Source organism: Helicoverpa armigera, chromosome 15 (assembly GCF_030705265.1).
Source record: "Helicoverpa armigera isolate CAAS_96S chromosome 15, ASM3070526v1, whole genome shotgun sequence".
In the NCBI taxonomy this organism is placed as follows: domain Eukaryota; kingdom Metazoa; phylum Arthropoda; class Insecta; order Lepidoptera; family Noctuidae; genus Helicoverpa; species Helicoverpa armigera.
Window position 1 is genome coordinate 7,840,007 of NC_087134.1, and position 16,708 is coordinate 7,856,714.

General features: G+C 35.2%; 2 protein-coding genes across 7 annotated transcripts in view; both read left to right on the plus strand.

The window, feature by feature from the left end:
* LOC110378313 (aldehyde dehydrogenase, dimeric NADP-preferring) overlaps positions 1–13,852 on the plus strand; it is a 37,599-nt gene extending 23,747 nt beyond the window's left edge. For 3 of the 5 annotated variants that reach the window (XM_021337515.3, XM_021337519.3, XM_021337520.3), the window contains exons 4-11: positions 2,552–2,773; positions 4,330–4,493; positions 6,376–6,606; positions 6,891–7,094; positions 9,987–10,102; positions 10,711–10,846; positions 11,240–11,390; positions 12,879–13,852. In XM_021337515.3, coding sequence (XP_021193190.2) covers positions 2,552–2,773; positions 4,330–4,493; positions 6,376–6,606; positions 6,891–7,094; positions 9,987–10,102; positions 10,711–10,846; positions 11,240–11,390; positions 12,879–12,896 — 1,242 coding nt within the window. In that variant the 3' untranslated portion in view covers positions 12,897–13,852. Of the gene's footprint in view, positions 1–2,551; positions 2,774–4,329; positions 4,494–6,375; positions 6,607–6,890; positions 7,095–8,152; positions 8,269–9,986; positions 10,103–10,710; positions 10,847–11,239; positions 11,391–11,875; positions 11,991–12,878 lie in introns of those variants that run through there. The other 2 variants (XM_021337516.3, XM_021337517.3) reach the window with 2 other exon arrangements.
* A 1,419-nt stretch (positions 13,853–15,271) lies between these two features.
* LOC110378339 (ras-like GTP-binding protein Rho1) lies at positions 15,272–16,682 on the plus strand. 2 transcript variants are annotated; one of them, XM_021337552.3, is made up of 2 exons: positions 15,272–15,431; positions 15,644–16,682. In XM_021337552.3, exon 2 carries the CDS (start codon positions 15,649–15,651, stop codon positions 16,225–16,227), a length of 579 nt encoding a protein of 192 aa, XP_021193227.1. In that variant the 5' UTR covers positions 15,272–15,431; positions 15,644–15,648; the 3' UTR covers positions 16,228–16,682. The 2 variants fall into 2 exon arrangements, with proteins under 2 accessions (XP_021193227.1, XP_021193226.1); XM_021337551.3 differs by having other exon boundaries at positions 15,350–15,511.
* The last annotated feature ends 26 nt before the right edge of the window (positions 16,683–16,708 follow it).

The following is a 16,708-nucleotide window of genomic DNA, read 5'->3' on the forward strand; positions in this document are numbered from 1 at the left end:
AAAAGTTATAGGTCCAAATGAAATCAAAGTATACCAAACAAATCTACAAAAACGCTACCTTCAATAAAAAAATAAAATAAAATATTAAACACATTAAAAAAAATAAAAAAGTAGTTGATAATAGAAGTACATACCTTGGTCTTGGACCTCCATACTATCACTATACCTAAACACTTGATTTGGAATAGTGACACTCAAAAACAAAGTGTTAAGTTTTGATGACTCACACGTTGCGATAATTAGACTCGAGATGCGCTAACTTCCGATGCACAAAAGTGAATAATAAGTTGACCTTATGACACGGGTATTTAGAGTTTTCGGAAGCTTGTTAACTTGTTAATCACTTAGTAAGTAGATCTAATGGGGATAAGCCAATGACATTTTTCGATTTATGGCCTTAGAGTGAATCACTGTGCAAAGGTTACAATGACCACGCAATTTTTTTATCACATTTTTGGTTGATGGCAGTTATATATCACGTAGGTAACTGTAAGATACAGAAAATTATTTACATTACGATTTTAATAAAGCATCTTATCTTACTTGCAAAGAGAAGTGTCACTTTCACTGGATTCTTTTTACTCATTTACTGTTTGATATTCGCTCAGCAGCACAAAATACCGAATCATAGATAACTCGTCATAAACCTACAATAATAAAACAAAAGCCGATCAGTATGTTTTGAACTCCTTTCATCAATGATAACATCACCATTTCATTAAAGTTGTCTCAAAAGGGCTTCAGCGTGTTGGCTTCGGCCCCACGTTCGCCTCCCAAAAATCCGGGACTCTATAGTCCCGAGGTCTGGTAGAGACATACCTACCTACATAATTATACTGAACAATAAAAGCAATGGTTAAATTATAGTTATCGAATATCCAAATCTATTGTTGTGTCAAGCACTGATGAAGTTATAAAACTCGTTGGTGGTCCGAGGTCCCTACAAAATGATTCAAATATTGTACAAATGTTCACTATGAATAAACTCTGCCTCATCGCAGACAATACCAATATTTATAGTGTTGCCCTATTGACGTTATAACCGTTAACTTTATATGGTCGTAAATTGTAGGTATTATTGCTAGTACAAATGGCTATATTGGTTATTATTGCCTTTCTTTACTAGTTTCATGTGTAGCTATTAATATTTTACAAATGTCCAATACCTACACGAATATTTCCGATCTCCTACCAAAAGGAAGAAAAAAAAGAAGAACATATTTTTAAATAAACTTTATTAATTATTAATATAGAACAATGTACATAATCAGTCAGGACAAAAACTTTTCTTAATTATATCATTACATTATTAATAAATAGTAGGATCATTGAGTTGTATGGTTAAATTAAACTTATATGTTTATTAGGTATGAACATAAATACTTGTTATAACAACTTTTTTTTACCTCGCTCAACCTGTTTATATCGACTTCGGACCTAACCTTCGGAAACCTACTCAAATGACTTTCCTTGAAACTTGATTATCTTTAAAATGTGGATTACGCATAGTTTAAAATAGAAACTAGTAACTGGGTACAGTTTGGTGAACTACAGTATTAATATTAATGTCACGCAATAATTTAACTTCCAAAAGAGGTATTATTTCCAAGTTAATAGGGCTCATTGTGAAAGTTGCTTTTAAACCTGTACCTAAATACATTTTAGCCAGATGTTTTGTTTATTTATAATTCGCTATAACTCTGAAAACTCAACATACGTAATGTAAATAAAACCAGATTAAACTGGATAACACAGTACACCACATATACTTATAACATAAGTATTCCCAGCAAAACAACCAGTACCCCGTCAAACGAGTGGTCTCGGCTATTTTTAGCCATTTATCTGTTCATTCCTCCAGATATTGAAGAATTCACGAGTAAACTTAAATAATAATAATGAAACTTTTTAGCAGAAATTCAGCATTCTGTTAGTCGTGATGTACCTACTAAACTAGAATTGTCGATTCGTTTGTTACCTATAAGGACGAAATAAGAAAGTCAATAAATACCTACATCTAGAAACTTCAAACATACCTGCTTCCTTTTTCGCGCGAAGTTATAATAGTAGTAATTAAACACACGCAATTATGGAAAACTTTATTAATTGCTCTAACCGTGAGTAAGAATAAACTATGAAGGACCATAGAAGGTTGCAATAATCGTTGATCAGCTTTCATCAAGTCACTCTGCTCTATATCTGAATTTATATAAATAATTATAAACATTGTTATTTTTTATTCTTTAACTGACTTCAAAAAAAAGAGGTTCTCAATTTGACCTGTAGGTATTTTTTTGCGGGTATTTCTCACGTTTGGGTGACCCGCGACCCAGTTTTGATGCGGTTTTGAGTAAAGAATTTTTTCAGACTTATGAGAAGGTTTGAGGTATATTACTGAAGTCGGTTTAATTTTGTTGTTACTTGTTACGGAATATGTTACCCATATCCCTATATATGTACATATCACCAAAGCCTGTAAAAAATATCAACACAGTCGGACACAACACCGTATCTTACCCACTATTTTAACGTTCAATTTCTTTTAATCCAGCCAGAAAAAGGCTTCGTGAATATGCTGGACGAGGTGGTGATCTACAACGATCCCTACGGCGTGGTCCTGGTCATCGGCGCTTGGAACTACCCCCTGCAGTTGCTGCTGCTGCCCATGTCTGGTGCCATCTCGGCTGGCAACGCCGTTATTGTGAAGCCCAGTGAACTGGCATCGGCCTGCGCTGCGTTCGTGGCTGAGACGCTGCCTAAGTATCTGGATAGTGTAAGTATTGAAATTAAATAAATAAATTTATTTCAGACCAGAGATCCAAACAAAAGTGTTAGTAATTTCTTATCTTGTCCTAATGTTATTAGACACAGTTATTAATATTTATAAATTATTGAAAAGGACATCAGGACGCACATGTCTACTTGTCCAGTGTCTAATAAACGGACCGTCAATTTTGAATTGAGAATTAAGTGTCTGCAGCAAAAATATGTACAAAGTTTTTGTCAAACAAATAGTATTATAAAAGAGGTATTTACATTGAAACTAATCTCATCGCTGTCGACCGGGAATGTTCAAGGTAATAGACAACCTTTTTGTCACACGAAGCGTTACAGTAGGTTTCAACCCGGTATTCTTGTTGAAAATAAACCTTATAAATAAAAAAGGTATCTACTAGTGTGACAGCATAGCTCACTGATCTAGGTACCAGTTTTACAGGTCATTCTATTAAAAAAAAACGTTAACTAACACACTATTTATGAAAAGAGGTTCGGTAACTACCTACTATATAATAGCCTACTGGTATGAATAAGTTTTAGAAGACTTCTGATCTTCTTTTGTTGTTTATCACACCAATTTCAAAAAGTGATTCGGCCCTGCCCGCTCTTCAGCCATAGCAATATTCATAACAGATATGGCTGACCATATCTGTTATGCACCATGCATGAGCGAAACAAACTCAAGAGTTTATAAAATTGGGAACGTACGAAGTAGTTTATTAGTAAAGTTTGTTCGTACTGGGTAATTCCAGGAAGAATTGGACCGATTCCAAAAATTCTTTCAGTAATAGAACGCCTCGTTTTGTATGCAATCGTTTGTTTTTAATTCACGCCAAATGGCTTGCATGTGGCCTGCATCAAAGAAAATTTTATTCGATTCTGAAATTATCATTGACCGAAATAATAATTACCTATCCCAGTGTGCTTATTGCACATTTTGAACAAAAAATATTTTTTATTTTGTTAAGGTGACCAAGGTATCCATTTACATTGACCAAAAATAAAATACCCTTCACTTTTTTCCAAATCGGGCTTTATTTAGTACAATGTCAAATGTACCCAAAATAACAACAAAATTGTTTTGCTCCACTTTGTATTGTATTTCGAGAACTTGATATGTCCTTAAATAGTGCCTGTGGCCTTACTCGATTTAAAGTAAAATTTTTATTTATATTGTAAAAAGGAAATGCAGTGACCTGCTTTAGCTAAAAATAATTATGTATTATCTATAGGTAGCTTTAGAATACAATAAAAAATGCAAGAACCTCTTCCTTTTGTAGATTACTGCCTGCAAATTTACTAAATAAAGTTCGATTCGATTTACTAAATAATGACCCGTTCCTTGGATGGTCAGATCAAGACCTGCTGAATGCAATTTATAAGTGGCCACAAAGGTCTTCTCAAAAACATTATCATAATCTTAAAAATCCAACTCCACAACCATATAAGCTGTATGTGCTAGGTAACTACACAACCAGATATATTGTCCATCCTGGGTACCAAAAAATTACATTTAAATCATATATCTAAATCAACCATAATTCTTTCTAGGATGCCGTAATCGTGGTAGAAGGTGGTCCGCAAGAAACCACGGAGCTCCTTCAGCAGAAGTTCGACTACATCTTCTTCACGGGAGGCACCAGCATTGGCAAGATCATTTACGAGGCTGCCGTCAAGAACCTTACGCCGGTCACTCTTGAACTTGGAGGAAAGAGGTAACATTTACTTTCTTTCTGGACTGTAGTAAAATCATCATCCTCATGAGCCCTTTTCCCAGCTATGTTGGGGTCGGCTTCCAGTCTAACCGGATGTAGCTGTGTACCAGTGCTTTACAAGGAGGGACTGCCCTATCTCTGACCCCCTCAACCCAGGCAACAAAATACCCCTTGGTTAGACTGGTGTCAGACTTATTGGCTTATGACTACCCGTAACGACTGCCAAGGATGTTCAATGACAGCCGGTTTATAATAATTATGTCGTTTTATATTTCTTCTCTAATTTTATATTTTTAACCAACTTCTCAAAAAGAGGCTATAATATGAGCATTATAGAAAGGCTTGTGTTTAAACACCACCCAAAAAAGTACCTATTTTACTACCAAAAAAATTCTAAACGGTTACCAAAATGGATAAATGGTCACCAAATAACGTTTCCAAAAATATTATTAAATAAAACCATTTTTTCGTATTATTGACTACTAAAAAAATATATGGACGCCTTTAAAATACACTTTTGACCAAATATTATATATTGTCACTACTTTGTGTTTGTTGATGTTACCAATCATGTAATACCATGACTCCTAATTTGGTCATTTTTGTTAGACTAAAAAAGCTAACGATCGCTAGAATATTTCCCAAATACCAATTAATATACTGGGGTTCCCAAACGTTCGTCGCTTATTTATTGTTATATGAATTTGTGTATAACTCAGTACGTTTAAAATGTAAGCACGCAAAATGCAGCAAGCATGGCTTCTGTCACGGCTCCGGCGCTGCAGGGCTCCGGCGGTCCCATGCGAGCTTATCGTCGCAGATGGTTTTCACGCTCACCAGCGTGAAGAGCGTGGCGAGCCTTAAAACTACCTGCGCCTCAGCTCGCAGGCCGCCTCGCCCCTCCGCGCCTACGCGGTTTTGAATTGCAGTCTAGGGGTAGGGCAGACTAGACTACGTGGAGTCGGTTTTGCAGCGATTCGTTTTCGTCACTAACTTTGATTTTTGGTAGTAATATTAATCTTTTAGTTGGATAGAATTTGGTGACCATTAATCCATTTTGGGAACCAAAAATAATATTTATGCGAGATTTGCGATCTGATGTTATTTTATTTTTTTTTGGATCATAATATTATATACTTTAGTGCCCTTTTAATAAAGTCAATTTATTTTTTTTGGAGTTGTTTATTTTATTTGGTGCCTCAGCTTAGAGTCTTAAAAATATTTTTGGTGACCGCCTAAATTATACCCTTATAGAAATATTGAACAATATAAAGAAATAAATAAATAACCATATATGTCGATTTATATCCACATCATTAAATAATTGATATGAAAATACTAATGAAGAATAAACTAAGCAGTAACGTAATTCTATAAAATAATAGGATAAACGTTAAGTGGTCAATAAAATGAGTGATGCTTCTTAATAAATACAAATATGTTTATTCAAAACCACAATAGTAGTTTTTTAAATACCGTGAAATCAATTAGATATTGTACCTAACAGACTATAATCGGATTAATCAAAATCTCGTTAATAGTTTACTACGTGCTATAGAACTGTGTATATGTTTTTAGCGTCTAATATATTACAGCTACACGATACCAAAGATATAAATTATTCGTTTACACTTACTCGCATACTTATATGGAAATCTGTTTTACCTACATCTTGAGACTTCTGTCTATTAGTAGAACGATATTGGCTGATGATGACTGTTAACAAATGTTCACAAAAACTAAGATTTTTTCAAAGATGATGATTTTTTTAAATGATCTATTTGCCACTTTCATAAAGGCATTAAAAACAGCTCATGTTTATTAGGTATATTTTATTTTAATCCCGTTTTCAATTTAATCGAAACCATATCTCCCTCCACAGCCCCACCTATATCGACAACACAGTAGACATGATGGTGACAGCCAAACGCATCCTCTGGGGCAAGTTCATCAACAGCGGCCAGACGTGCATCGCTCCCGACTACGTTCTGTGCACCAAGGAGGTGCAGGACAAGTTCATAGCGGCCGCCAAGAAGGTCCTCAACGAGTGGTATGGAACCGACCCTCAGAAGTCACCGGATCTCGCCAGGATTATTAATAGCAGGCATTTTAGGTGAGCTGAAAAATATTCTAATTTTTTTTCCTTTACTTAGTATCAGAAACTATGCAAATCCATAATCAAATAAAAAATATACCTACTCTAGCCTACATTTATGAAAGTTTTTCTAGTATTTTTTTTTTAATTTGGTTTTTATTTTATGTGATTTTTTATTTTACACCTAAAAATTTGTGTAGCCATAACTTTGAATATATCATCTATTCAGATTTTCTTTGCCATAACATCTGCGTCAAGTCCGCTTTTCATAAATAATCTTATGTGATATGTACTCGTTCCAGCCGCCTCCAAGCCCTAGTCGACGCGAGCAAAGACAAAATCGCAATCGGAGGTTCGTACGACGCGAACGACAAATTCATTGAGCCCACAATTCTGACAAACGTCGTGGCTTCAGACAAAATCATGCAGGATGAAATCTTTGGACCCATCCTCCCTATTGTTCCCATTGAAAACGCTTTCGAAGCAATCCAATTTATCAATGAGCGGTAAGTTAATTTAAGCATTTTTAAGCGGGCAATACTTATTTTGTGATTTTGAAACGTCATTGGGATTGGTTAGGGTTGCCAATCAGGAAGAAAATACTTCTTTACCTGAGCATAAATTGGGAAATTTTGCTTAAATCCTGGCAACCCTATCTACAGCTTATTTGTTTTGTCGCTTGAAGCGGCCGCGCTGTGAATCGCGTCGCCTGGTCGTGCGACCAAGCGACCAAATTAACGCAATCGGCTCGCTTGGTCGCTGGTCAGAAGGGTGTGATTTTTTTTATGTCCTGAACAAGTCTACTTTGTCGTTGTCATATTCTCCGACTCTACAATTTTTGGTACCTATATTTTTCTATTTATTTGAGTGTTAGACTTTGGTTTGAACCTTCCTTACACTACATACATATTATGTGCATTGTTTAGTAAAAGTTGAAACAATGAAATTATTTATAAAACTTTTTGGGCGTTGTGTGTGTGTGTCTCCTTTGAGTGTGTATTTTATACATATTTACATTACTCTTAAACGTGGGATTTCCATTTATTCATTTAGTATCATTTAAAGGGGTTTAACATAATTACCCATTATATTAAGTTTTTCACAGATGAATAGTGAGTATTTCGTAGAACTACATTACTTTACATAAACATTCCAATGAGTTCTGATAAAAATACATATTTAACTTTCATAAGGTATAAATATTCAAACCCCATTACTCCATTGAGTGCACAATTTACAGGGATGTCACAAAATAATTAATACATATCGACTCATTACTACCATATAAAATCGATTCTCACTGGAACTGGAATCGATTAGTCGATTTTATTCTCCACTCACACCGAATCGACTAAATTTCAAACTGACGAGAATTCAAAATTGGAATGTGTTTGTGTGGTTTTCCAAAATATAGACTGAAAAGAAAATAAAATCTAGTTTATGTTCAATATTTTAGTCGATTCAAATTTAGAATGGTATCGTCATTAGGCTGCAGAGTTCTGTCTTTCTGCCCATCGGGAAGCATGGAGGCGAGGCCACAAAGTGAAACATATAAAATTTTCAGGGAACATCCGTTAGTGCTATACGTGTTCAGCAATCAAACCAACATACAAAAGTTGTTCACTGAACAGACCCGGTCGGGCAGTATCAGTATGAACGATACTATCATGTTTTACGGCGGTAAGGAGTATACATTACCATTGGCTGTTTGTAATGATACATAAAACTATTTTAATTCACTAAATTTCGAAAAAAAAAATGCGAGTGTGGATAGTTATAAAAATTGTTTCAAATAAGTCTTCGATTATTCGACTAACTATATCGAGGCATCGATTACTCAAATCAAATCGAAAACCAATAAATCGTCTGACTATTTTAGCTCTCAATTTTACAATTGGTCAACAAAAAATTGTATTGGATTTTAGACTAACAAGGACGCCATATTCCGAAGAAACTACATGTTGCCTCGATAGCAATAATAATGGAATAATCCGTCCAACTAAATTAGCCCCGAAATATAATGCGTAAGTTACTAAATAAACGCAAACTCACGGATCTGCACTCGATCAAAAATCTACGTCACAATTTTGTACAGTATAGTAAAGGCCTTTCCCAATACTCTATCTGTGGACTTTCTTACTGGAGATATGAATTGGACATTGTGTTTCGGATGGCACGTTAAACTGTAGGTCCCGGCTGTCATTGAACACCCTTGCCAGCCAGTAAGTCTGACACCAGTCTAACCAAGGGATAACTGGGTTGAGGGGGTCAGATCCTCCAAGGCAGTCGCTCCTTGTAAAGCACTGGTACTCAGCTACATCCGGTTAGACTGGAAGCCGACCCCAACATAGTTGGGAAAAAGGCTCGGATGTTGATATGAATTTCACATTATAAAGGGGCTAATGTCAAATTCCTATGTCTAGTAAGAATATCATAGATAAATTGAATATTGGAACGGCCGTAAGTGCACTATTTTTGCGATTACAATTCGCTACAGAAACACCACACGAGCTATGTATCTAAAATTCACGTTCCGGAAATATAATTGGCAATAATTAAAATCGTTTTATATGTTATTGCAAACAGCTATCGGGATAAGGTGGTACATTGGCTTGGGTAACTTTTCCAGGTTGGGTTCACAACATGTGGAAGTTAAAAATTATTCAACTTTTTCTGTGCTAGACCATTTGATTTGCTGAAATAAAGTTTTCTTTATGTCGACGATGTTGATATTCAATTTGATAAAAGGTATAACTACTTTATACCTTGTGTAAATATTATTTGGTCAGTTAAAGATAGGTAAAATAATTTTGAATAAATCTCACTTCGGGAAGTCAAAGATAAATATGTAATTTTTTTATAGCTGAATAAATAATGTCTCAATTCACAATGGTCTAGTATGGAAAGTATGATAAAATACATGTGTGATGGATGCATGTCGCGGTTTCTATGGTATGGTGACGGTATGGTGATGGACGGTGGTGGTATTCTAAGATGCTCGATATAATTTATAATTTCTATCGTGTAAATATTTCAGTTAATTAATTTATTGTTGCTACAAAACTTGACTAAAAGTTTGTGTTTTGATTTCTGTCAAAGTTGCCAGCATTCAGAATTTTAAACACTATCTACCTATTATAAAATTTTGTCTCAAGAAGTACCAGGCTTGGTACTGAGTTTAAACTATCGTCCCGAACAAAGTTAATGGTTTAAACCTAGCACTAAAGCCGTTATTTTTAAGACCACGTTTTATAATAAAGTGGCTCGAATTTATTTTATAATTTACTTATACATGGTGATACAACTTTGACAGAAAACAACTAGCAATTCAACCTAGAATATTCTTTAGTAAATAATAGCCTGTGGGGTGGAGGTCTGACGTATTCTGTTGTATGTAGAGAGAAGCCGCTAGTGCTGTACGTGTTCAGCAAGAGCAAGCAGGTTCTGTCCAGTATAGTGGACAACACTAGTAGCGGAGGGATGTGCGTTAACGATACCATGATGCACATGGGAGGTTTGGATATATTTTATTTTTATATTTTGTGTTAAAAAAAATCAAAGTTTTGACAAAATATCAGTTTTCACTAAACTGACGTTTTATCTCTTCAAGATGATGTATGTGCCTTTCTCTTCGAAATATAAATTCACTTGATTTCATTTATTCAAAAAAATACGGAAAACGGCACATCATTTTGTAAAACTCAGACTAAATATTTTATCATCTAGCAACAAAAGAATTTGAATTCTTGAAAATGCTGTTCGTATAGAACAGATTTGTTTTTTATTTACAACGTATCAGCATAGGTAATTGTCGCGAGCTTGTACTTCTTCTAGCTTATTTCTAACTGCTAGACTTTCTAGAATCTTCCTTCTATCTGCCAGTATTTATTAAAAGCATGAAATAGCATGATCTGTACATAATTATTTGTGTTGTATATTTGTCATTAAAAAGTCCGGTACTGCTGAGATTTTTATTTATTGTTCGATTTATTACTTTACTGTTTAGAATGCCATACATATGACCATTGTTGCCGTAAAAAATACCTCATGAAAAAATCTCACCAGTACAAGACCAATCAAAACCCGACCCTATCCTTCAGTTAATAAAGCTCGTTATCACAGTTGAGACGCTGCCGTTCGGCGGTGTGGGCGCCAGTGGCATCGGTGCCTACCACGGCAAGAAAACTTTCGACACGTTCACACACAAGAAGAGCTGTCTCATCAAGAACTTCTCGCCTATTGGGGAGAAGCTTGCTTCGTAAGTAGACTTGACAAACTTATTAACCATCAAAGAAGAAATAACAACTTATCTGGCAGTAAATAAATTAATCGAATAAAAAAAACCATCTCGTAATTAAAACGACACCCAGAATAGCCAAAAATATATACCTAGAACAAGAAAAATAAGACCCTACATTTTACTGTCACAAACAACAGTGCAATTTCAAGAGTTTTTTTATGTGGTTGTAGATTTAAACCCAAGAATCGATCAGTTCAAATCACAATTTTAAAAGAAATTTCATTCAGTTGCATAGTCTTAATTCACAAGAACCAAAGCAGTACGTAATCTAAAGAAAACTGAGCTTTTGATAGCAAGAATGACATGCCATAATTTACATTAACAATAACCACTCTTATTTGTTCATTCCAGTGGTCGCTACCCGCCCTACACCGACGGCAACTTGAACTTCATCACCACACTCATGCGCAAGCGCTTCGGCCCCTCCCTCAAGTTCGTGCCGTACTTACTGGCGTTCGCGCTCGGCGCCGGCCTGTCTTACGGCATCTTCGCCTGGCAAAAGGTAAAGAAGTGATTTTGTAATGGGTTAACTGGTAATTGGAGCTTGTTGTATTATTCTTTGGAAATTTTTGTGCGTATCATTCAGTTTTTTCTTAGAAAACTGATGGGATATTGTATCATATTTAAATCGCAATATGTTCTATTCTTATACAACATTTTTTCATCTAATCTGTTATAGACTAGGGATGTGAGAAAAATATCGACATTTCTCTTGCTTTATCATTTTATTTGTGTGGAGACAAAATAATTTGCCCACCAGTAGGCAGGCTAAGAAAAAAAAATATTGTTGAGGATAAAATAAAGTATTGAAAAAGTATATTAGTATATATTTTCGAACTGATTCCTTAGAATCTTACAACAAGCCCAACTCAATAGGTATTTGGTGACATACTGTGCCATAAGAAAAAACGAGATTATAATAGCCAAAAACATTCCATAAAAGTTTAAGTTCGTTTGAAACAGTAATTCCCCTTTATTTGTTTACAGGCGTAGTTAATGTCAGTATTTTAAGGTAAAGATAAACTGCCGTGTTATGATTATTATGCGTAATTATATTATTCTACCTAATATGTAAAATAACTTAAATTGTTAAACATTTGTGCGTAATAAGATGTAACTTACGTATGATTCCATAAAATCTTTAAGACATAATTTTATTGTTTTATTTCCCCATTTTCTATCAAAATGTAGTAATGTGCTTTAAATAGCACTGTAATTCCAAATAGTGTCTCCATGAAAAGTATGAGAAATAGTTCGTACATTCTCTGTTAATTAAAAGGTCACTATTTTATTAATCAAATATACGAGTACATTTATAACTGAATAACTGACTTGAAAGTGTTCGAACCACATACCAAAATTATCACTGCCAATCTTATCAAATATCGATTAATCTTTTCTTTAGTCGAATAAAATAATCGACTATTAAGTACATCTTGTTGAGTAACGAGCCGTGGTCTATGGCACAGTTTCCAATACTTTCAATCACAACTAGTATCAATTTTATAACTGGCAAGGCCAATGCAAATTGAATAAAGTATGTAAATTGATTTCACTACGATATCGCGTGCAATAAATAGCACGTCGTTCTTTGGCATGGCTAGAAATTATACTACGGATCCGTATAAATTAAACAAAAAAAACTTGCTTCGAATGACCTTGAAAAAAGATGAACGAAATAATTGATACAATCACCTAATCTACTGATATAGTTCACACTTCGACTGGTAGCGGGAAATTCAAAATAAAATGGTTTTTAAATGTTCTACCTGTAAAACTACATTTAACCTCTTGTATGCCGCTAATTATAAAACAATAGAAAATCTTTTGTATCTCGCGTAGATCTGCGTACATACAAGGGGTCAAGTAAGCCTAAGTGCTCAATAGCCGTCGGGTCACTAAATCATACAAAGACAATGTTCAGGTTCACCTTCGTAATATTATTTTTATACAAAATGTATTAATGACCTATATCAATTTTCCATTTCAGATGAACTCCGAAGAGTAGAGAGCTGACTGAAGCGGCATCAAAGAGGATTGCTGCAAACCTATTGTGATAATGTTCTAGAGTTAAATACTGCAAAACTGGTTATAGAGAATAATCCTAACAATACTGTAATTTGTTTTCGTTTTCTCAATATTATGTATCGATATTGTTATACGTAATTTTGGTTAGACATATTGAGTGAGACTCTAATTTATACATTTTATCTATAACATTGTTCCTTCAGTTGATATCCACAAAGTCTATGTTATAAAGAAATATTCAAGCACTTTAAAATATTGGGCCTTATAGGAAAACTATGTGCCTTCTCTGTAGAAATAGGTGATAGCGCACTTAGGTGATCTAATCACAAAGCAATATTAGTCTTAATTTATTACCTTACTCTACATACATAATATATTTTGCCATGACGTTTACATATTCTCGTGCAATTATTGTCTTAATTTATATATGAAGGATATAAGCATTTATTTTTATACACTTTTTGTAAGCCAAGTTTTTTCCGCTTGGCAAGCAATTTAGGGAATGTTAGCATGCAGTGTAAGATTCAAATCACTTGCCAAACACGCTTGGCTCCTTTTTTACTGCATTCCGTTGGCTTGATAAGTATATTTCGAATAAGTATTTATTGCATTTATTAATCACTGAGGAATCTATGTTTATTTAGGCTGGCAAGCCTTCTTGTTTTATAATGTCAGTAAAATATGAAGAAGATACTTATTTTATTAAAATATGGTCAATAATTATAAAACAATATGAATTTACACATTTTTTAGCTCTAGTGGAAGCTTATTAAAATTATATGTAATTTGTAATTGTGACTGTAATTGGTATACCTAGTAGTTGTTATAAGTTATAAAGTTTACGTTATTCTCGTCCTAAGCATTAAAAATGTAAGGTTGTTGGATTCTACGTGTATTTGTAATGTAAATAAAAGGGAACAATGGATCAGAGACAAATACTTTATTTTTTCACATCCCATCCTCCTCACTTTTTATTTTTGGATATTAGGGGTAAAGAAAAAAAGCTAGATATGTACATACTAGTATATTGTGCGAGACCACAAAAATTATTACGCATATTTCTAGTAAAAAGTTAATGATTTATCCGAAAAAAATACCGTGGGAATCGGCATTGTTATCATCGTTACGGTATGATTCATTTTCATGTCCACAACTACATATAAAAAATGTATAGGTATGATTTGGTTCCGGAGCAAGATTATCGTTGAGAAACCGGTTCAATGCAGAATTCTTTTGTTTAGTATGATGTAAGTGGGTATCTACGTACTTACATAGACATTTTCAGTCTCCTCACTACATTCATTCATGAATACTTCCTGAAACTGTAACTAAAACAGACATCTCAACGAAGTGTTGAGCCAATTTGGATGAATTAGTATGGGACTTTTTATTTGGATTTCTTTTTAGAAGTTTTACTTATTTGAACGAAGATGAAACCGTAGAGTGCAACAAGTTTCCAATAAAGCTACTCAGCCGCGGGTTTTGTATTTTTTTTTGCATTTCCTACCTATACCTATATTCAAAGGTGAATGACTAAGAAGCAATACAAAACTAAAATCGAGGAGTGCCAACGGTGATAACAACTATGACGACATGCATAGGTAGTAAATAAATGTTTTAGGATTGACGATAAATAAATTAAAATAGCTATCTAATTTCGTCATACCTGAAGACAGAATATGCAAAAACGTTAAAATAACTATAGGTATATTAATATTTTACTTTATTAGTTGAGTTAGCGGTCTTATTCTAGCATTACCTACATTTTTTTGACCTTAAGAGCACCGTTAGCTCTAAGTACATACGTATGACCTCATAGTTCCTGCTGACGGTGTCAACTAGTTTATTTATATCCATGCGGTCATTTTCACGTACAAACCAATGGTTACACGATGGCAATGAGCCTTTACAAAACATTACATCATTGCAATAATCTCCTAAAATACGAGTAAAGAAGAAAAGAACACAATGATCAATCCCATTCAGTATTTCGTGTTACTTCTAGTTATCTACTTTATTCAATCTTATAACTTAATATTACGTAGGAAAAATAGAATACACCCTAAATACCAGATATTCTAAATATGGAACTGTATAAAATCTACTGAAACCTTAAAATAAAAATTCTGTAAAAACCTTGTTTATTTTTAGTATTTTTAGTCTGCACGCAAAATCATATGTTTGGGATGTGTATCCGAATTTTGCGAATGTCAAAACATTCATTATTTTTACATGGCAACTGCGTATATTAATGTAAATACGTTTTATTCTTTAACTCTACTCGTTATTGTTATTATATTATCACTTTGTAGTTACAGGTATACTCTGGTGTAATATTTGCTTTTCCTGTAAAATATTATTTTGCTTGAGAAAAACCTGGAATGAAATAAATTGTTGAACCTTTTTCTAGTATTGCAACATTAGTGACTTACGAACGAAAGTGCTTGTGATGAGCAAAGACGATTAAAAAGTGTCGATAAGCCAATATTCTGCAGAAATTAGCCACAATCTTCAGGTATCTACAAAATATAATAAATAACACCCTCGCATGTGAGGGTACTATGTGGTGGTGCTGTACTTCTTCCGCTAGTTCAGGTGCTTATTCACATTTGAGGGCTTGTCTGACTACTCCCTACCCATAATCCTATACGGCGGCCATATTTATAAGTCATGAAAGGCGTTGACGCTCGACACCATCATAATTATTTGCGTTGTATTGTTTCACAGGACCGATGGCTGCGATACGCAAAAAATTAGTGATCGTCGGTGACGGTGCGTGTGGTAAAACATGCCTGCTCATCGTATTCAGCAAAGATCAGTTTCCGGAAGTGTACGTGCCGACTGTGTTCGAAAACTACGTCGCCGACATCGAGGTGGACGGCAAGCAGGTTGAGCTCGCGCTGTGGGATACGGCCGGCCAGGAAGACTACGACAGGTTGAGGCCGCTGTCGTACCCCGATACTGACGTGATCCTCATGTGCTTCTCGGTGGACTCGCCCGACTCGCTCGAGAACATCCCGGAGAAGTGGACACCCGAGGTAAAGCACTTCTGCCCTAACGTGCCTATCATTCTAGTGGGCAACAAGAAGGATCTGCGCAATGACCCGGCCACGATTAACGAACTCCGCAAGATGAAGCAGGAGCCGGTGAAGCCTCAGGAGGGCCGAGCCATGGCAGAAAAGATTAATGCGTTCGCGTATCTGGAGTGCTCTGCCAAGAGCAAGGAGGGAGTGCGCGAGGTGTTCGAGACGGCGACCCGTGCTGCATTACAGGTCAAAAAGAAGAAGAAGACTAGGTGTTCCCTGCTGTAATTGTGCTGTTGTCGGGAGAACTCTGATTTATGAATTGTTCGCATACTGCCTGATAACTTAGTTTGAAACGACTCGGACTGTGCAGCAGTCGCGAGGTCGGCCACACAGTGCTTCCTTCCGATACTGACTGCTGACGCGAAGTCGCGGCCCGCGTCGCACGCACACTCACTCAGTATTTGTGTGGCTACTCTTTCACAATTGGTACTTTGTATATTTTATAGATTATCTATAAAGAGTAAGCGTAAATGCCTTAACAAAAGTAGTCGGGGGCATGTGGACCTCCCGTCTCCGGCAGGGCCACTGGAATTTTTCATGCTATAATATCACGTTATATAATCGAGTAGCATTTCTTCTACATATAGATTATTCCTCGACCGGTGGCATCTCACCGAGACTTGTTTAGTTTGGTATTTTGTATTTTAATTTTTCAATAAAATAGTGGTGTATAAATTGTGTAGGATGTTTATTTGACACGGAGCGT